General features: G+C 31.3%; 1 protein-coding gene across 1 annotated transcript in view; it reads right to left on the bottom strand.

Annotated features, from left to right (window-relative positions):
• Window positions 1-17,711, bottom strand: part of Fam227b (family with sequence similarity 227 member B) — an 82,855-nt gene that overhangs the window by 38,208 nt on the left and 26,936 nt on the right. The window contains exons 5-8 of the mRNA XM_026390064.2: window positions 15,361-15,396; window positions 14,784-14,888; window positions 13,088-13,186; window positions 3,345-3,471 (exon numbers count right to left, since the gene is read on the bottom strand). Of these exons, the coding sequence (XP_026245849.1) occupies window positions 3,345-3,471; window positions 13,088-13,186; window positions 14,784-14,888; window positions 15,361-15,396 (367 nt within the window). The remainder of the gene's footprint in view (window positions 1-3,344; window positions 3,472-13,087; window positions 13,187-14,783; window positions 14,889-15,360; window positions 15,397-17,711) is intronic.

Consider the following 17,711-nt stretch of genomic DNA (forward strand, 5'->3'; position numbering starts at 1 on the left):
CTCCAGCAAATGTTTTTGGAACCTCTGTTTACTATCATATAATTGTATTTATTTAGGTTTATTTCTGTGCCTTCTATTCTATTCCATTGCTTTGTATCTGTTTTGGTGCCAGTACCAAGTAATTTTTGTTACTATAGCTCTGTAGTATATTTTGAAGTCTGGAATTGTGTTGCCTTCAGCATTACTCATTTTGCTCAGGATTGCTTTGGCTATTCTGGGTCTCTTATTTTTCCAAATGAATTTTAGAATTGCTTTTCCTAGTTCTGTGAGGAATGTCCTTGGTATTTTTATGGGAATTGCATTGAGCCTGTGTAATGTTTTTGGTAGTATGACCACTTTAATAATATTGATTCTGCCTATCCAAGAACATAAGAGGTCTTTCCATATACAAAAATATTTTTCAATTTCTTCAGTGTTCTATAGTTTTCACTGTAGAAGCCCTTGACATCATTTGTTAGATGAGTTGCCAAGTATTTTATTTTTTTTGAAGTTATTGTGAATGGAATAGTTTTCATAGTTTCTCTTTCAGCAGGCTCCCTATTGAAGTATAAGAAAATGATTGATTTATATATGTTGATCTTGTGTCCTGAAGTTTAACTAAATTTGTTTGTCAGTTGTAGAGGTCTTTTGGTAAAGTTTTTTTGATCTTATAAATATAGGATCATATCATCAGCAAAGAGAGATAATTTGAGCTCTTCTTTTCCTATTTGTATCCCTTTAATTTCCTTCTCTTGTCTGACTGCTCTGGCTAGAGTTTCGAAGATTATGTTGAATAGGAGTGGTAAGAGTGGGCATCCTTGTCTTGTTCCTATTCTTAGAGGAAATACTTTCAATTTTTCTCCATTCAATATGATGTTGACTTTGGGTTTGTCATATATAGCGTTTACAACATTAAGAAAATTTCCTTCTATCCTATCTATCGTAGTTTCTATAGTGTTGTAAACATGAATTGGTGTTGCACTTTGTTAAATACTTTTCCTATACTCATTGAGATAATCATGTAATTCTTGTTCTTAAGTCTATTTATACAGTGAATTACATTTATTGATTTTCATATGTTGAATCAACTTTGGATCCCTGAAAGTAAACTCCTTTTATCATGGTGCACTATCTTTTTAATGTGTTTTTATATGCAGTTTAACAATATTTTATTAATAATTTTTGCATTGAGGTACATCAAGGATATTGGCCTGAAGTTTTTTCTTTGATGTGTCTTGGTATTGGAAGTGTGGTTTTGGTATTAGGGTGATACTGGTTTCATACAATGAATTTGGCAGTGATTTCTCCTTTCCTATTTAATTACCTAATTTGAAAAGGATTGGTATTGGTTCTTTAAAGGTCCTATAGAACTTGGCTGAGAATCTTTTCAGTCCTGGACTTTTCTTTGTTGGAATGATTTTGATATCTGTTTCAATTTCATTTCTTGACATTGATATGTTTAGGTTTTCTATATCCTCATGGTTCAATTTGGGTAGGGCATATCTATAGGAATTTGTTATTATATTCAAGATTTTCTAGCTTATTAAAGTATAAATTTTCAAAATAGTTTCTGATGAGTCTCTGGATTTCAGTGGAGTATGTGATATTTCTTTTTTCACCTCTAATTTTATTTATTTTAGTCTTCTCCCTCTTTATTTTTGTTAATTTGGCTAAGGATTATCAATCTTGTTTATCCTTTCAAAAGACCAACTATTTGTTTTATTGATCCATTATATTATTTTAAATTCTCTATTTCACTGATTTCAGCTCTTATTTCCTGTCTTCTAAAATGACGTTGGTTTGTTCTTCTTTTTCTAGGGCTTTGAGGTATAATGTTAGATTATTTATTTGGTATCTATTTTTAATGTATGAACTCAGTGCTATAAATTTTTCTCTTAGCATTGCCTTTATACTGTCCCAGAGATTTTGATATGTTGTATCAGTATTCTTATTTGTTTGTAAAATTTTTTTATTTCTCCTCTAATTTCTTCTGCAATCTATTAATCATTCAAAAGTGAATTTACTTATTATCCAGGTGTTAGAGTGTTTTGTTTTTTATATTGGCCTTCCTTTCTTCCATCTTTCCTTCCTTCCTCCCTTTGCTCCCTCCCGCCCTTCCTTCCTTCCTTCCTTTCCTTTCCTTTTTGGTGGTGCTGGGGATTGAAACCATAGCCTTGAGCATGCTGGGCAAGTGCTCTACTCACTGAGCATCCCCAATCCAGACCTTTATACTGGCATTGATTTCTAATTTCACACCACTATGATATGATAGGATGCAAGGAATCATCTCTATTTTTTAATTTGCTGAGATTTGCTTTGTGACCTAAAATATGATCTATTTTAGAAAATGTTCCATGCACTGCTGAGAAGGTGAATTCATTGTGAATGGATGAAATATTCTATTGATGTCTGTTAGATCCATTTGGTTAATGATATATCTGAAGAGCCTTTACTCCTATTATGTATAGGTGCTCTATCTAAAGGAAAGAGAGGTGTGTTGAAGTCACCCAGTGTTATTGTATCTGTGGTCTATTTGATTCATAATATTAAATATAGTTTATTTTATGTACATAGATGCACCATTGTATGGAGCATACATAGTTATAGTCATTATATCTTATTGTTGGATGATTCCCTTGACCAGTGTGAAGTGACCTTCTTTGTGTCTTCTGATTAATTCTGGCTTAAAGTCCACTTTCTCTGACATGAGAATGGGTACCCTGCTGCAGATTCTTAGTTGGACTCCTGATCCCTCCTTGGAACTATTCTTGTTCTTGGATAACTAAATAGTTTTGTTGTTATTCTCGTTGTTGGAGAATGATGACTGGTATCTCCTATTCTGTCATCTTGCTCACATCACTCTTCTCTCCCTCTTCTCATAAGGTCACACATCATTTTGGACTAGGACCCACATATATGATCTCACTTTAACAAATCTTTATATTTCCAAATATAGTCACATTACAAGGTGTAATGTGGGTTAAAACTACAGAATTTCAATGTATAAATTTGGAAGGAAGCATAATTCAGTCTATAACAAATCTGTAGAAAAATTTTCTATTCTTCAGAGCAGCTTAAAATAGTTGTCTTCTATATACAAATTAAATTATTTTATTTCTGTGGCAATCCATTTTTTATAATGACTTCACTATTTATAAAGATATTTGGCTTCTAAAGTTAATAAGTAGTTAATTTTGATAAAATTTTCAGAAGAAAATAATTTTTAAAACTAGGCTTCAAAATGGGATGCTTCTAAGACAAAGAACTCTCAGGTTTTTTTTTTTTGAGAAAAGTAAATAAAACACTGCAATCCCCAAATTTTAGGAACCAAAATAATAACCAATACTTAAATAATATTTTCATACCTGACATCCAAAGAAAAATGTTATTCCCTAGGTCTTCTTTAAATTCATCATTAAAGAGGTTACTAGATTCTGGAAATGCTTCCCGGAATGTTGCATATATAGCTTGTGCCAGACAATCAGGATATACCTACCAAAATGGAGTCATATTATGTTAATTTTATATAACATACAAACATGTTTTATATAACATATCTTAACTATCAGAGAAATTACCAGCTTGGGAGATATATATATATTTTCTTATGGCTTGTATTTAGCCATTTTATTACTTCTTTGTATCTCTAATTGAGGGGCATGAACCAAAAAAACATTGAAAAATTACATTAATTTAAGTGTTAACATTTTACAAAATAATAAATAAAGAAGGAAATTAATAATTAAGACAGTTTGGTATTAGCCATAAACCTTAGTATTGCTATCCACACTTAGAAAATGATGTATATAGGTTATCATTATAAAAAGTATAAGTTTAAATAATTGGAGCTTATTTCAATGTGTTCACATAATATAATCAGTATTTTTTAAAATATTTTTTTGTCAATGGACTTTGTTTATTTATATGCAGTGCTGAGAATTGAACTTAGTGCCTCACACATGCTAGGCAAGCACTCTACCACTGAGCCACAATCCCAGCTCCAGTATTGTTTAAATATTAAAACCATGATCATATGTCATCAAATTTATAGAACTATTAGTATTCAATTAGCTTCCAAATCTCCAAACCATTAAATTTCTCTCAGGTTATGACTAAATCCAGAAAGTTAAAGTTTTATATTAAAGAGATTTATACCACTATTTTAGTATTTTCATTTAGATAAGTGTTTACAATCAACTTGTAAGCCCTTAATTCTGTAAAATTTTAGAAATGGAAGAGTCCTTAGAGGTCCCTGAGGCACACTGAATAATGGTGCAAAAGATACATACGTTCTAATCTCTAGAACTTGTAGAGGTTACTTTATAAGACAAAAGGATTTTATAGGTATAATTAAAGATCTTGAAAATTCATCTTGGATTCTTCTGTGGGCTCTTAAATGTAATCATAAAAGTCATTAGAAAAGTGAAGCTGAGCAAAATTTGATGAGATAAGAAAGAAGAAAGTAATGTGATAATAGTATAGGCAAAGACTGGAGTGATATAACCATAAACCAAAGATTATGGGCCACCACCAGAACTAGAAGAGGCAAAGAATGGATTCTTCCTGGAGGCTTCTAGAGAAAACAATCTTGCCAACATCTTGATTTTCACCCTGTAAGATTCACTTCTGGTCTCTATAGCTAAGAAAATGAATTTCTGTTGTATTAAACAACTACATTTAATAAGTTCATAATAACTTATTAAAGCAGCAATAAGAAACAATATGGTTACCTAATCCAATAGTACTCAGATTTGCTAGTAAAATAGTGTGTCTTTTAAGACCTCCAAGATCTTTTTGTGAGGTGGGAGGATATATGAGAAAAAGAAAAAAAAAAACCTCTGTAATGTATTGCATTTAATTTTATTGAATGAACATAAATATCTTTACAACCAGAAATGATCACATATTATATCTGTAGTGTATAAGATTATGTAAACAATTAAAATATTGAATAAGGTGAATAAGGAATGAAGGAATATTGTTGTGAGACACTGGAAGAAAGGGAAATAAATATCACACTAAATATGTTTGGGTTCATATTAATGTACTTAATAGTGGGAACTGAAGAAAATATTTTCATTCTTAAACATTAATAAGTTTCTCTGGCTTTTGTAAGATAAATTACATGAACCAAGAGCAATGAAACCCTCACTTAGTTAAATGAGTGTAAAATAATGGAAAATGGACAAGAAGAGATGAAGCTCCACCTATACTTAAATATTCCTGCTGGGATATGCAACCTACAGGAAGGTGGCCTGGTTCTCAAACATGCAAGCAGGGAGAGGAATTATTGAAAGAATAGGTCAATGAGTCTAATTACTAAGGTATGTACATTTTGTTCTCAAATATGGCTTTGAATCCTGATTAAACAACTTCTAATTTTCCTTTGGAAAAAGATACTTAAAGTAGGAACCCAGAAAAAGTCAAGTCATGATTTGAGAGATGTTACAATTATATCTTCTATTAAATAACACACACATCTTGGGGGAGAACATTTAGATCACAAAAGTAGGACCAAGAACTAGAGAATGGGTGATATCTAATGGGACCACTTCATCCTTATCCTTTATTAAAGAGTCCTTTGATGAAGTTGCTTTATTTTATCAAGCCGTGTAGATAGGCTAGGTACACTTAGTAAATGCACATTAATATAAAATCCACAAAAGGACATATTAGTGAAAGAATATGGTTAGAAAAAAAATTTTTTAAATTTTCAGCTAATTTAACAACAAAGTTTTAATCATTAACTTTTTTTCCTGAAAATAAGAAAAAACAATTTCAATATTAGCAAAGGAAATCCTACTTTATCTTTCAGAACAATGTTGTTCCACATGACAATTATTTAACATTTAATGTAACCAAAAACCTACTTATGAACCTGAGAGGTTGAACAGATTACGTAGGTAATTTGTATCAGATTACAGACATGAAGCTATATTTCTTTACCCCAAGTCCGCTACCACATTTTACATATGCATTTGTGAGTAAGATAGGTCAAGGATGAACATAAATGTTTGAAAACTTTGTGAATATAGGTTTATATATATTTTCATTATAAAGGACACTTTGTATTTTAAATCTGCATTAGCAATGAAAACATTTACAAATTCTAAAATAATTATGTATTTCTGATTTACAGATTGCCAAAGCAACAAATATTTGAATATGGCTTGTGTTTTGAAATGCTAGTTATTAAATATAAACATTTCCAATAACATTTCTACATTCTTCATTTTACTTTACTCAAGAATATTATTTTAATTAATATTATTCATTAGTATAACAGCAAAAAATCAAAACAAGCATTTGAGTCATAATTTTATGCATTGTATTTTATTGTAACAGATGATTGGTTCTTAAGTATAATATAGGAAATTTATTTTAAATAGATCAAATGATTCATCATAAAGAAAAAATAAATCAATTTGTAGGTAAATTGAACAAAACCAAGAATGTATATAGGATAAGTTAATACTTTTCAAATTATTAATATCATACAAAATATTATACTAAATATTCTATAAGACTTTGAGGCATGAGAATACTATATTCTTGTGGGGAGTGACAGTAAGAGCATAACTTTTAAAATATTGCCATTATTTACTGTATATCAGACAATTTTTCTTTCAAAGTAACAAAATGTGTTCTTGCATAAGTTTAAACAAAATAACTATTTTTTCTATTTAATTCACTCTAAAAATAATTAACATAACTGTTCATTTCTACCATTACCTGAAAAAATGCATCTTTCCGTCTTAAAGGTATGCTAATGAAAAGTGTCACATAACTTTCTGAAATTCTATCAAATAAGCAATCTTGATTTTTTTTGTTAGGCTGAAAATTAAAATATGTATGAAATTAAAATCAATATTACAATTAATACCACTATTATGTATAATTATAATGCACAAAAATATAAGGGGAAAATACAATTGGGAATATTTGTATAATATCAGTAGTTTTTCTATTCTTAAAGGGAAGTCAATTGGTATAAGGGAATGAGGATAGGTTTTGGCATCATGCAAACCTGAATTTGAATACTGGCTCTGTTATTTATTAGTTGCATTACCTTTGGTGAGATAATTATGCCCCAGTTTTCTTATCTGACAGGTGTAGGACAGATATACACTGCATTAAAGAAGTGTAGTAAAATTAAATAGGGACAAAGATCACATTTTTGTACCCAAAACATGATACCTGGTACACAGAAAACACAAACATGAGGAGTTAATGAAGGTTCTTGCACAGTATTTATTATGTAGAAGGCAATCAATGGCTTAGTTAACTTCAGTTCCCTACAATTCTAATTCATTCATTATCAGTAATACAGAGTGAAATTAAAGCAATAAGGAATGAGACAGAACTAATACAATTATGATAAGAGAGCTAAATTGGAAACAAAAGAAATATATTTTAAGAAGAAACACATCTATATATAAAAATAATGTCAATATTAAAGTGCCAATGTAGCATGCTGATTCTTGCACTACTAAGCAACAAAGAGGTGAATTAGCATCTAAAGTCATTACACAGTAAAGGTGAATTAAACAGTTCCAACTCATTTATGACATAGGCTGTAGAAGTGCAAGCTGGCATTAATGATTTTTGGTAACAAAACCCCCCAAATTTCAAATTTAAGGTAGTTTGTAATGAAATCATCAAACAAAATAACCTAGGATTTATAGATAGATTTATTAATAGATCTTAGACCTAAAATGAAATTACATATCACCTAGCTTAAATCCTTCTACTTCAGTGACTGCTCTGATCTCAGAAATGTCAAGGGGAATTATTATTTTTAAAAATTTGTTGGTTCTTTTCAGTCATCTATGACAGCAGAATCCTTTATAATATAATTATACAAGCACAAAATATATCTTATTCTAGTTGGAGTCCCATTATTATGGAGGTGCATGGAGGTGGGATTCACTGTATTATTTTCATATATGTACACGGAAAAATTATGTCAGATTCCAGATTCATTCTACTGTCTTTCCTTTGTCTATAGCCTGTCCCTTCCCTCCATTCCTCATTGTCTTATCTACTTCATTTCTATTCTTCCCTTCATTTTCGTCCTTATTGTGAGTTAGCTTCTACACATAAAGCTATCCAGTTAAATACTCAAGAATTGGACTATAATCCAGGTCTATTAACTACCAATATAATTTGCATACTTGTTTATTAACTTCTTTGCTGTTATCATAGTAATAATAACACTGATAGCAATTCTTGATTACTTATGTCAATGGTTCTGACATATACAGTTATTTGAGAATTAAATGAAGTGATATATACCTATATATATACAATACAAATATAATTTACTCAAGAAAGCATGTTTCAACTACATAATCTATAGTTAACACCTGTGAAGAGGAGAAAAGAAATTTGCACAAGACAGAAATTTCCAGGATATGTTTTTGATTAATATAATTCAACCTAGTGTGTGTATCTTAAGAAACTAAATAGCAAAATGGTAGAATCATTATTTTGTAAATGTTTCCTGTATGCTTGATAAGAAAATGTATCTTGCAGCTGTTGGACATTTGGGTTACCAAAGTATCCATTAGATCAAGTTATTTAACATATGTTAAATTATCCTTGCATTTCAGGAATAAATCCTATTGGTCATGGTGTATAACCCTTTTAATATGCTACTGGATTTGGTTTGCTAGTATATTTTGATGATTTTTACATCCATACTCATCATAAGAAATATTGATCTGTAATTTTTGGTTTGTTTTTCTTGTTGTATCTTGTCTGAATTTGCTACCTTGGTAATGCTTCCTAACTTTTAGGATGAGATTCAATTTTTTGGAAGAGTCTGAAGTTTTATGTTCATTCTTTTTTAAATGTTGATAATTTTTCTTTAATTTCTTTTTTTTTTAATTGTGTTGGCTTCCACTCTGATCAGTATTTTTTTTTTCTTACACTTACTTTAAGTTTCACTCATACTTCGTTTTCTTAGCTTGTTAAGATAGAAGCTGAGGGCTAGGGTTGTAGTTCAGTGACAAATTGTTTGCCTAGCATGTGTGATTGATTCTTAGAACCACATATAAATGAATAAAACAAAGGTCCATTGAAAACTAAAAAATAAAAATAAAAAAAGAAGCTGAGATCACAGTTTTTGAGAATGTTCTCCTTTTTTTTCAAATACAGACATACATTATAATGTAGTTTCTCCCTAAATACAGCTTCAGCTATATTCTACAAATTTTAATCTGTTCAAAATAATTTCTGATTTTCATATTGATTCCTGGTGTGACCTGTGGTTATTGAGAAGTATGCTCTTTAATTTCCAAATATTTGGAGATTTTTCCAGATACTTTACTGTTATTCATTTTATAATACAATTTTGCATGAAAACATTTTGTATGTTTTGAATTATTATAAATTTATTAGGATTTTTTCCTATTTCAGAAGATTGTATATCTTTGTAAATATTTAATGTGCACTCAAGAAAAATGTGTATTCTTCTGTTGATGATAGGTACCATGGTTTTAATGTGTCTCCCCAAGTAAATATGTTAGAAACCTGATCCCTGATTTTGTGGTATTGGAGGGTGGGACCTAATAGCAGGCATTTGTGTCATGGGAGCATGCTATTATGGAAGTGGTTCAACTCCTTCTGTTTTAGCCTGCACAACTATAGAGAAGGAAAGGTTTATTTATTTGGGGGCTCACTTTCAGAGGTCTAAGTCCACGGGCGGCTGATTCCATTCCTCGGGCCTCAAGATGAGGCAGGACATCGTGGCAGAGGGAAGCAGTTTAAATGGCTATCAGAAAGCAGGTCTCCACTTGTCAGATATAAATATATATCCCAAAGCCATGCCCCAATTCCCATCTCTTCCAGCTATACCTTACCACTTTAGTTATCACTCAATCCTTATCAGGGGATTAATTCGCTGATTAGATTAAGACTCTCACAACCCAATAATTTCTCCTCTGAACCTTCTCATATTTTCTCACATGGGAGCTTTTGGGGACATCTCACATCCAAATCATAACATTCTGCCCCTGGCCCCCAAAAGCTCACATTCATCTGTCAATGCAAGATACATTTAGTCCACTCCCAAGAGTCCCCATAGTCTCAACAGTTCTGAGATTGCTCAAAGTTCAAGTCCAAAGTTTTCCCTGAGGGTCAAGGCAATCTTACATTGTGAGCTCCTGTAAAATTAAAAGCAATCTACAAGTATCTAATATATAATGGTACACAACAAACATTTCCATTCTCAAAAAGAGAAGCATAGAAAGAAGTGATAGGACCAAAGCAAGACCAAAATCCGGCTGGGCAAGCAGGTCCCATAGGTCTGTGTCCACCATCTGGAGCACATGGCATGATGTCCTCTCCAAAGGGCTGGTGTAGCTCTGCCCCTGTGGTCTTGTTTGTTGCAGCCCAAGTGGCCTTTCTGTTGGCTTGTCCCTGTTTGATTCCTGCAGCTTTCCTAGGACAATGTCCCATGTTACTGGCATTTCTTAATCTCAGGGATCTCCATTGCTATTTAGCTTCCTCCTCACATCTCCATACTCTGTCTTCTCAAGGGATGCCCTCAGGGACTACAATCTTGCTGCACCTTGCCTGCCTTTCCAGGAATTTTGTTGGAAACTTCCATGGCCCCCTAACTCCAGCATCCTGAATTCCTGCAGAACCAACACCACATGGTTGACACCAAGGTCTGTCATCATCTTGAGCAATAGCCCAGCCTCCAGGGACCATAGCTGCAGCAGCCTTGGAGAGTCTGGGTAGCTGAGTATGTTGAAAAAACTTCCTAGGTCCCTTTGTGCAAGAAGGGTGCCCCACTGATCTCTTCTCAAAAGAATTTTCACCTTACTTCTTTGAGCCTGAGATGGGTGTGGTCTTGCCAGCTCCCGAGATGCCCTCAAGCCATCTTCTTATTGTCTCTGTGTAAAGTCTTTAACATTTCTTTAGTGGCAGTAATGTCTTTAACAACTGCAATTTCCTTAGCCTTAATTTTACTTTCACTTTTCAAGTCCAAGTTTTTCAAATCTCCCCCCTCCTGCTTTCTTTCTGCTCTTGAATATCACAATAAACTTGGCTAAAACTTGCCAGCAATATCTGTGCCACCACCTGAATGCTATGCTGCCTAGAAATTTCCTCCACCAGATTAAGAAGTCCTTTGCTTTTAAAATTGGCCTCACAGAGAATCTCAGGACATAGGCAAAATGCAGACAACTTCTCAGACAGAACAGAACCCAAATGGACTCTATTCCAGTTACCAATAGTCTCCTCCTTTTCCTCTAAACCCTCTTGAGCCCAGACTTCATTGGCAATGGTCCTATCACCATTATGGTCTTCTGCACTCCCACCAGAATCGACCATTAATCTCCAGTTGCAACAAACTAAAGCTTTTCCAGCTTACACTGCTACACATTTCAAAATTTCTCCCATCAAATCCAAAAACCTCAAAAAGCTTTTGAACCACAGGGTCAGGTTAGTCACAACAAGGACCCCGCTTCTCAGTACCAATTTCTGTTTTGCTCAGTTTTTTTTTTTTTTTTTTTTTTTTTTTTTTTGCTGCTGTGACTAAAATATCTGACCAGAACTACTGTATAGTAGGAAAAGTTTATATAAGGGCTCACAGTTTCAGAGGTTTTAGTACATAGAAGGCTGGCTCCATTCCTCAAGGCTTGAGGTGAGGCAAGACTCATTGATGGCAGAAGCGTGTTTGGCCGAGGAAATCAGCTTATATGGTGATCAGGAAGCAGAGAGAGGTCTCCACTTGCCAGATATAAATATATATCCCAAACCCATGTCCCAATTCCCACCTCCTTCAGCCACACCCTCGAATTTCAGTTACCACTCAGTTAATCCCTACCAGGGATTAATTCACTGATTGGGTTAAGACTCTCACAACCCATTCATTTCTCCTGTGAACCTTCTTGTATTTTTTCACATGTGAGCTTTTCTGGGACACCTCACATCCAAACCATAATATCTCCTCATGGCTCTCTGCCATGGGATGACATAGCAAGGAGAACCTTGCCAAATACTGGCTCCTAGACCCCTATATTTTGGACTTTCCCACCTCCACAGCTGTTAGCCAATAAACTTCTGGTCAGTACAAATCACCTATTCTGTGGTGTTCTGTTATAGCAACACAAAGTGAGCAAGATTAGAAGAGTGTTTTATAATTGTCAGGTTGTTTGTCAGTGTTGCTCAAGTCTTCTACATAATTTCTGATTTTCTGTATGTTTTACCAATTACTGAGAGTGAGATGATGAAATCTTGAACTATACTTATGAGTTTGTCTATTTCTCCTTGAAGTGTTAAAAGTTTTATTAAATGTGTTCTGAAGAACTTTTTATTAGGTGCATAAATATTTAGTATTCTTATGTCATACTGATGAACTGACCATTTTATCATTATGTATTTATTCCCTCTATCCCTGGTAATATTAAGTGCTTTGGAATCTACTTTGTATGATAGATTAAAAAATATTGTGACTTTGTAGGTCATATGGCTTTTTGTTAATGTATGGAGTTGTGTGGAGGTGATACACTTTCACTCTTTTGCACCTTTTGGGGGGAACCAAGGTACCATGGACAATTTTTTAAAATATTAAGAATATTAGAACATACTTACTTCTAGTCAAACACTGTCTATGTGCTACTTATTTCCATTCTTATTGTTTCCCAAATATCCCCTCTTTATCCTTTTAATCCTAATCAAAAGTTCTAATGCTTCTGAATCAAATAAAGACTCTCTATAACCGCATACTTATATTTTCAAACTGAACTTCTTCAATATCAGTGATTTACAGTGGACTTTCTGTTTAGTGTTTATCAGCACATTACAATTTTAAATAAATCCTCAATTTTATTGCTCACTACAGTGTTTTATTTCACTAATTTTTATGATTAGAAAAGATTTAGGATCTTTGAAATCATATGAAAGTCTTACTCCTTTGAAAAAGGAGACTTTAAACATGATTTTTAAAGTCTACAAATATTACATACATGATAATTTCATTCAAAAACTAATCTCTATGAAAAGATAGAGAAACATTTTTACCAGTGTTCTCTCTACCTACAAATTAATTATATGCTACAAATCAACTTATTAAAAAAACTTTAAAAATCTTATTTGCCTTAAATTTATGGAGAAACCACCACCAAAAGGAGTCATGCAAAAGAGCAATGGAAGATTCTGAGAGAAAATGACTCTTCCAGATTTTAAATATTCTTTCCTATGGGGAAAAAGATACATAGAAACCAAATTAAAATATATTAAAGAAACATGTTAGTGTAAATATGCCTTATAAACAGTATGTTTTCAATGTTCATAGACTATCACAGCCAAATAGATATTTACATAAGCCATGTACATATTAAACTTTCTAATAGTTATTTACAAAGTAAAAGGTAAAATTAATTTTAATTGCACATTTTATTTATTAAACTGAATATATTTAAAATAATATTTCATTGTATATAACATACAATGATTAATGATTAATATAATGCTTAATGATTAATAATTTATATACAATTATTAATAAATAATTTTACATTCTTTTTAGTATTAGATCTTTGAGTTATAATATATATTTATACTCATAGCATATCTCAATTTAAATACTATTTTCATCAGAAATATTAAATCTGTAGACTTCATAAAATACATATTTATAATTTTATTGCACAATTGAGCATTATTAAATAATTGAGTCATATGCTATTTTTAAGATTTGTATATAAATTTATTAAAAGAAATATATTAAAAATTCAGGTTCTCAGTGACATCATCTACATTTCATATGCTCAATAACTATATTTGGCTAGTAACTATGCAAAAGGTGATTTAGGACAGACCAAGAATAGCAAAAATGCCATAATTTTTCCTATTTTTCACTGAAGACAAATGTCAACAATTAATCAAAAACATCTATTTCAATAAGCTGTCTTCATCAATATGTCTAAATATGGTGTTCCCTTTAAGTAGACAATTCATCAAAATTGGTTCACAAGGTTAAATCTATTTACCAATTTTGGTTTAAAATTGTAGATTCAAAGATCATTTTTGTTCTTCACAAAAGGTTATTTATACATTCAGTAGAATTCAACATCTATTTTAATAAAATCCACAAATATCAATTCATGTTCCTCAAATAAAAGTCAACAAAAATGACATCATGCAAACTTTTGTAGCAAGAAAATTATTTATCATGTATTTTGTGAAGCACTTCTTTTAAATAGGCTACTAAGTATAGTATGGACGTACCAGTAGAGTTTTAACTTATATCTAGTACTTTTTAATGAAAAATAATACATGTAATATATTGAGACATAAAAAGTAGAAAATTTAAATGCAGTGGAAAAAATGATCAGTTTTATCTGTAAACATCCCAACCTCAACCCATCCCTGATAATCACTAGTTGACAACCTAGTTACCTTTCTATACCAGTATCTTTTCATCATTCCGTTGGTTACTCTGTAGGGATACTACAAAAAATGCCCCAGAATATTTTTAGGCTTAAAAAGGAACATACAAAAGGCCTATGGATAAGGGCTCTATTAAGTTATTTCAAGGTCAAAGTAGCAGGCTAAACTATCCTAAGCTGATGGAGCAGAAACAGAAGAAAAAGTACCTGTTATGGTCACATGTCAATCCAGTGAACACTAGCATCCTCAGACTCCTCAGGCACTAATATGGTGTCTAATACATTCTCTTTTGGTAAATGTATCTTGCTTAACACCTAATTTATCATAGCTTTAAGTAAAGGTGTTATTCATTAAATCATATTCTTAAAGTTTATTATACAATAAAAATAATATTTACATACATCAAAGTCATGGGCTTTTAAAATAAAAAGATAAATTCGTTTAGCATCCAAATGTCTGGGTAATTGAGTAAGCTCATTTGCTTTGAATCCTGAGAAGTTGCAACCCTAGAAAAATGGGAAATATTATAGAATAGTAATTATTTCACTCTTCTTAGTATAGTAGTTTCATATGACTATATAAGACAGATACATTTAACTCATTCTAACATAATTATTTTGTTTCATGTTAATCTATTAAGAATAAAATATATTCCTCCTAAGAAAAATGTTCATATTTTTGCTTCTGAAAAATTAAGAGCCCTTTCATATTCATATAACAGATTCAAAAGCAAAAAATAAATCAATAAATAAATATTCCACAATTCAGAACTAACTTTGGCCTGTATAAAAATGATCAAAACTACACTACACATAAATATGAAATAGGTAGAAAGAGAAAGATTCTATACCTGTTCTCAATTCTCTTTTCTGGCACCTCTATCTATATTTATAGTTACATCTATATTATTACAAGCATTCTTTTAGCCCCATGTAATACTTCGAACATACAATCTAGAAAAACAGAAATTTTGAATACCTCTATATTCTTCTGTGTCCCCATTTCATCTGCAAGCTGGAAAATATTTAAAATAAAAACTTAAAACTCTAAGTAAATGAATTTTTACATGTTAAAATTCCAATTAAGAAGTCCAATAAAACATGTATATTCAATTACAATGATTATTAATGCTTTTGTTGGTTTTAATTGATCTAAGGGTAATTTCAAGAGACTTTGATAGTCATCTAATAAAATTCAAGGGTCAGAATTTTTAAAACTTGCATAAAATTTAATGAATAATATAACTACCAGTGTTCCAATGTTCCCACAACCTATAATAGGTTATTGTTGACATTCAGAATTTGTTTTTTAAGACTCCAGATTTAAAATAGTTTACATAATAAAAGTTTAGATTCTCTTTGACCATGATCTCTAGTCCTACTCTTTTGTTCCCATTTCTTTGAGATAGTCACTAAAATCCCCCCCTTTTTTTTTCCTTTTTGGCTTATATACCTTCCATTCACTTAAAAATACTTTCTCTCTCTCTCTCTCTCTCTCTCTCTCTCTCTCTCTCTCTCTCACACACACACACACACACACACACACACACACACACACCCATACCCCACACACGCCCCAAGACGACTTTTGTGTTTTGAAATTTTAAAAAGATATAAATTGCACATATTACTTGGTAACTTGCTTTTTTCCCACTTAATATTAGTTCTGACAATTTACTAGAGTTGCTATTTAGGTAATTAGTTAATTTCCACAAAGTTTTCCAGCAACCTAACTCCACTGAGCAACATAAATTATGAATTAGCTAATAACTTTTGCAAGCTACTTTTAAAAAAGTTTTTTATTCTAATTTGTTGTATATGACAGCAGAATGTATTATAATTCATATTATACATATAAAGCACAATTTTTCATATCTCTGGTTATATACAGAGTATATTCACACCATTTGTGTCTTCATACATGTATAGGGTAATAATGTCCATCTCATTCCATTCTCATTTCTACCCCCATGCTCCCTCCCTTCCTCTCCCACCTATTTGCTGTAACTAGAGTTCTTCTAATCTTCCTATGTTCCCCCTCCCAACCCCACTACGAATCAATCTCCTTATATCAGAGAAAACATTAGGCATTTGGGTTTTTGGGGTTGGCTATCTTCACTCAGCATTATGTATAAAACATCCAAAGGGAAAAATAATATCTTTATATTTTACAAACTATTTTAAATTAGAAAGAGAGCTAAAACTAAGAACATTATTTTCTGAGGTTATTATCATTTTGGTACTGAAACTAACTACAGATAACAGGAAAAATAATAATGTATCAAACATACATGCAAAAATCTAAATAAAACAAAATAAAATCAGTAATGCATTTAAAAAGTATAACCTAACAATGTGAGGGTGATTCAACTTCTGAAAAGTTGACAATATAATCTTCCATATTCACAGATTAAAGGATGAAAATAGCTTCTGCTTTCACTACAGTGGACTCATTCCCTCTAATTTCAAACTATTGAGATTTCTTCAAGTTTTTGAGCCCAGTGATATTTACATTTAATCTACATCTACTCCCATACATATATAGTTTAATAAACTAGAAATAAAAATAAATATTATTAATGTGAAAATGTAAGTATCTAAATATTAAAAGTTATACTTAATAGCAAAGTACAAATATCCTTATCATAAATGTCAGAGACAGCATGATAAACCCATAAACTGAGTAATATCTCCTTCAATTGAATAATATCTATATAGCAATGATAATTTTCAATAGAACAACACAGTTAATAACAGATTAAAAAACATTAATATTATTGATGAAAATTGAAAATACCTAGGGGGGAAATAAAAACAAAGAATGTGTAGAACTGTTATGGAGAAAAATCACACAAATTTCTTGATGGACTTAAAATAACATGATTATAATTTATGCCCTTGCTAGAATAAATAACAGATAGATTAAAGAATTAAAGTTTTAAAAAACTACTAGAATAATACAAAAGAACACATGTGACTTTGTCTATGACTCTGTGATAAAGGAAGATTTCTAAAATATAATAACCCTGAAGGAATTTTGTAAAAATTACATATAATTGAAAATATAAAATTTAATATAGTAAAAAACACTTTTGGATTAAGAGAAGGTAGGATAAAAATAACATATTATTGAAAAGAGCTAATATTTTTAAAGCATAAATAGCTCTTAGAAATAAAAATAAGCTAAAAAAAATCAAAGTTCATAAACAGGCAATTCACAATAATAGAAACACAAAGCTAATTAAAACTATTAGTAAAAGACATGCAATTTATGGCATATACATAAATGATCAAAAATTTTGCCTATCAGGTTTATAAACATTAAAAAAA

This window comes from Urocitellus parryii, chromosome 6, assembly GCF_045843805.1.
Source record: "Urocitellus parryii isolate mUroPar1 chromosome 6, mUroPar1.hap1, whole genome shotgun sequence".
Lineage (NCBI taxonomy): Eukaryota > Metazoa > Chordata > Mammalia > Rodentia > Sciuridae > Urocitellus > Urocitellus parryii.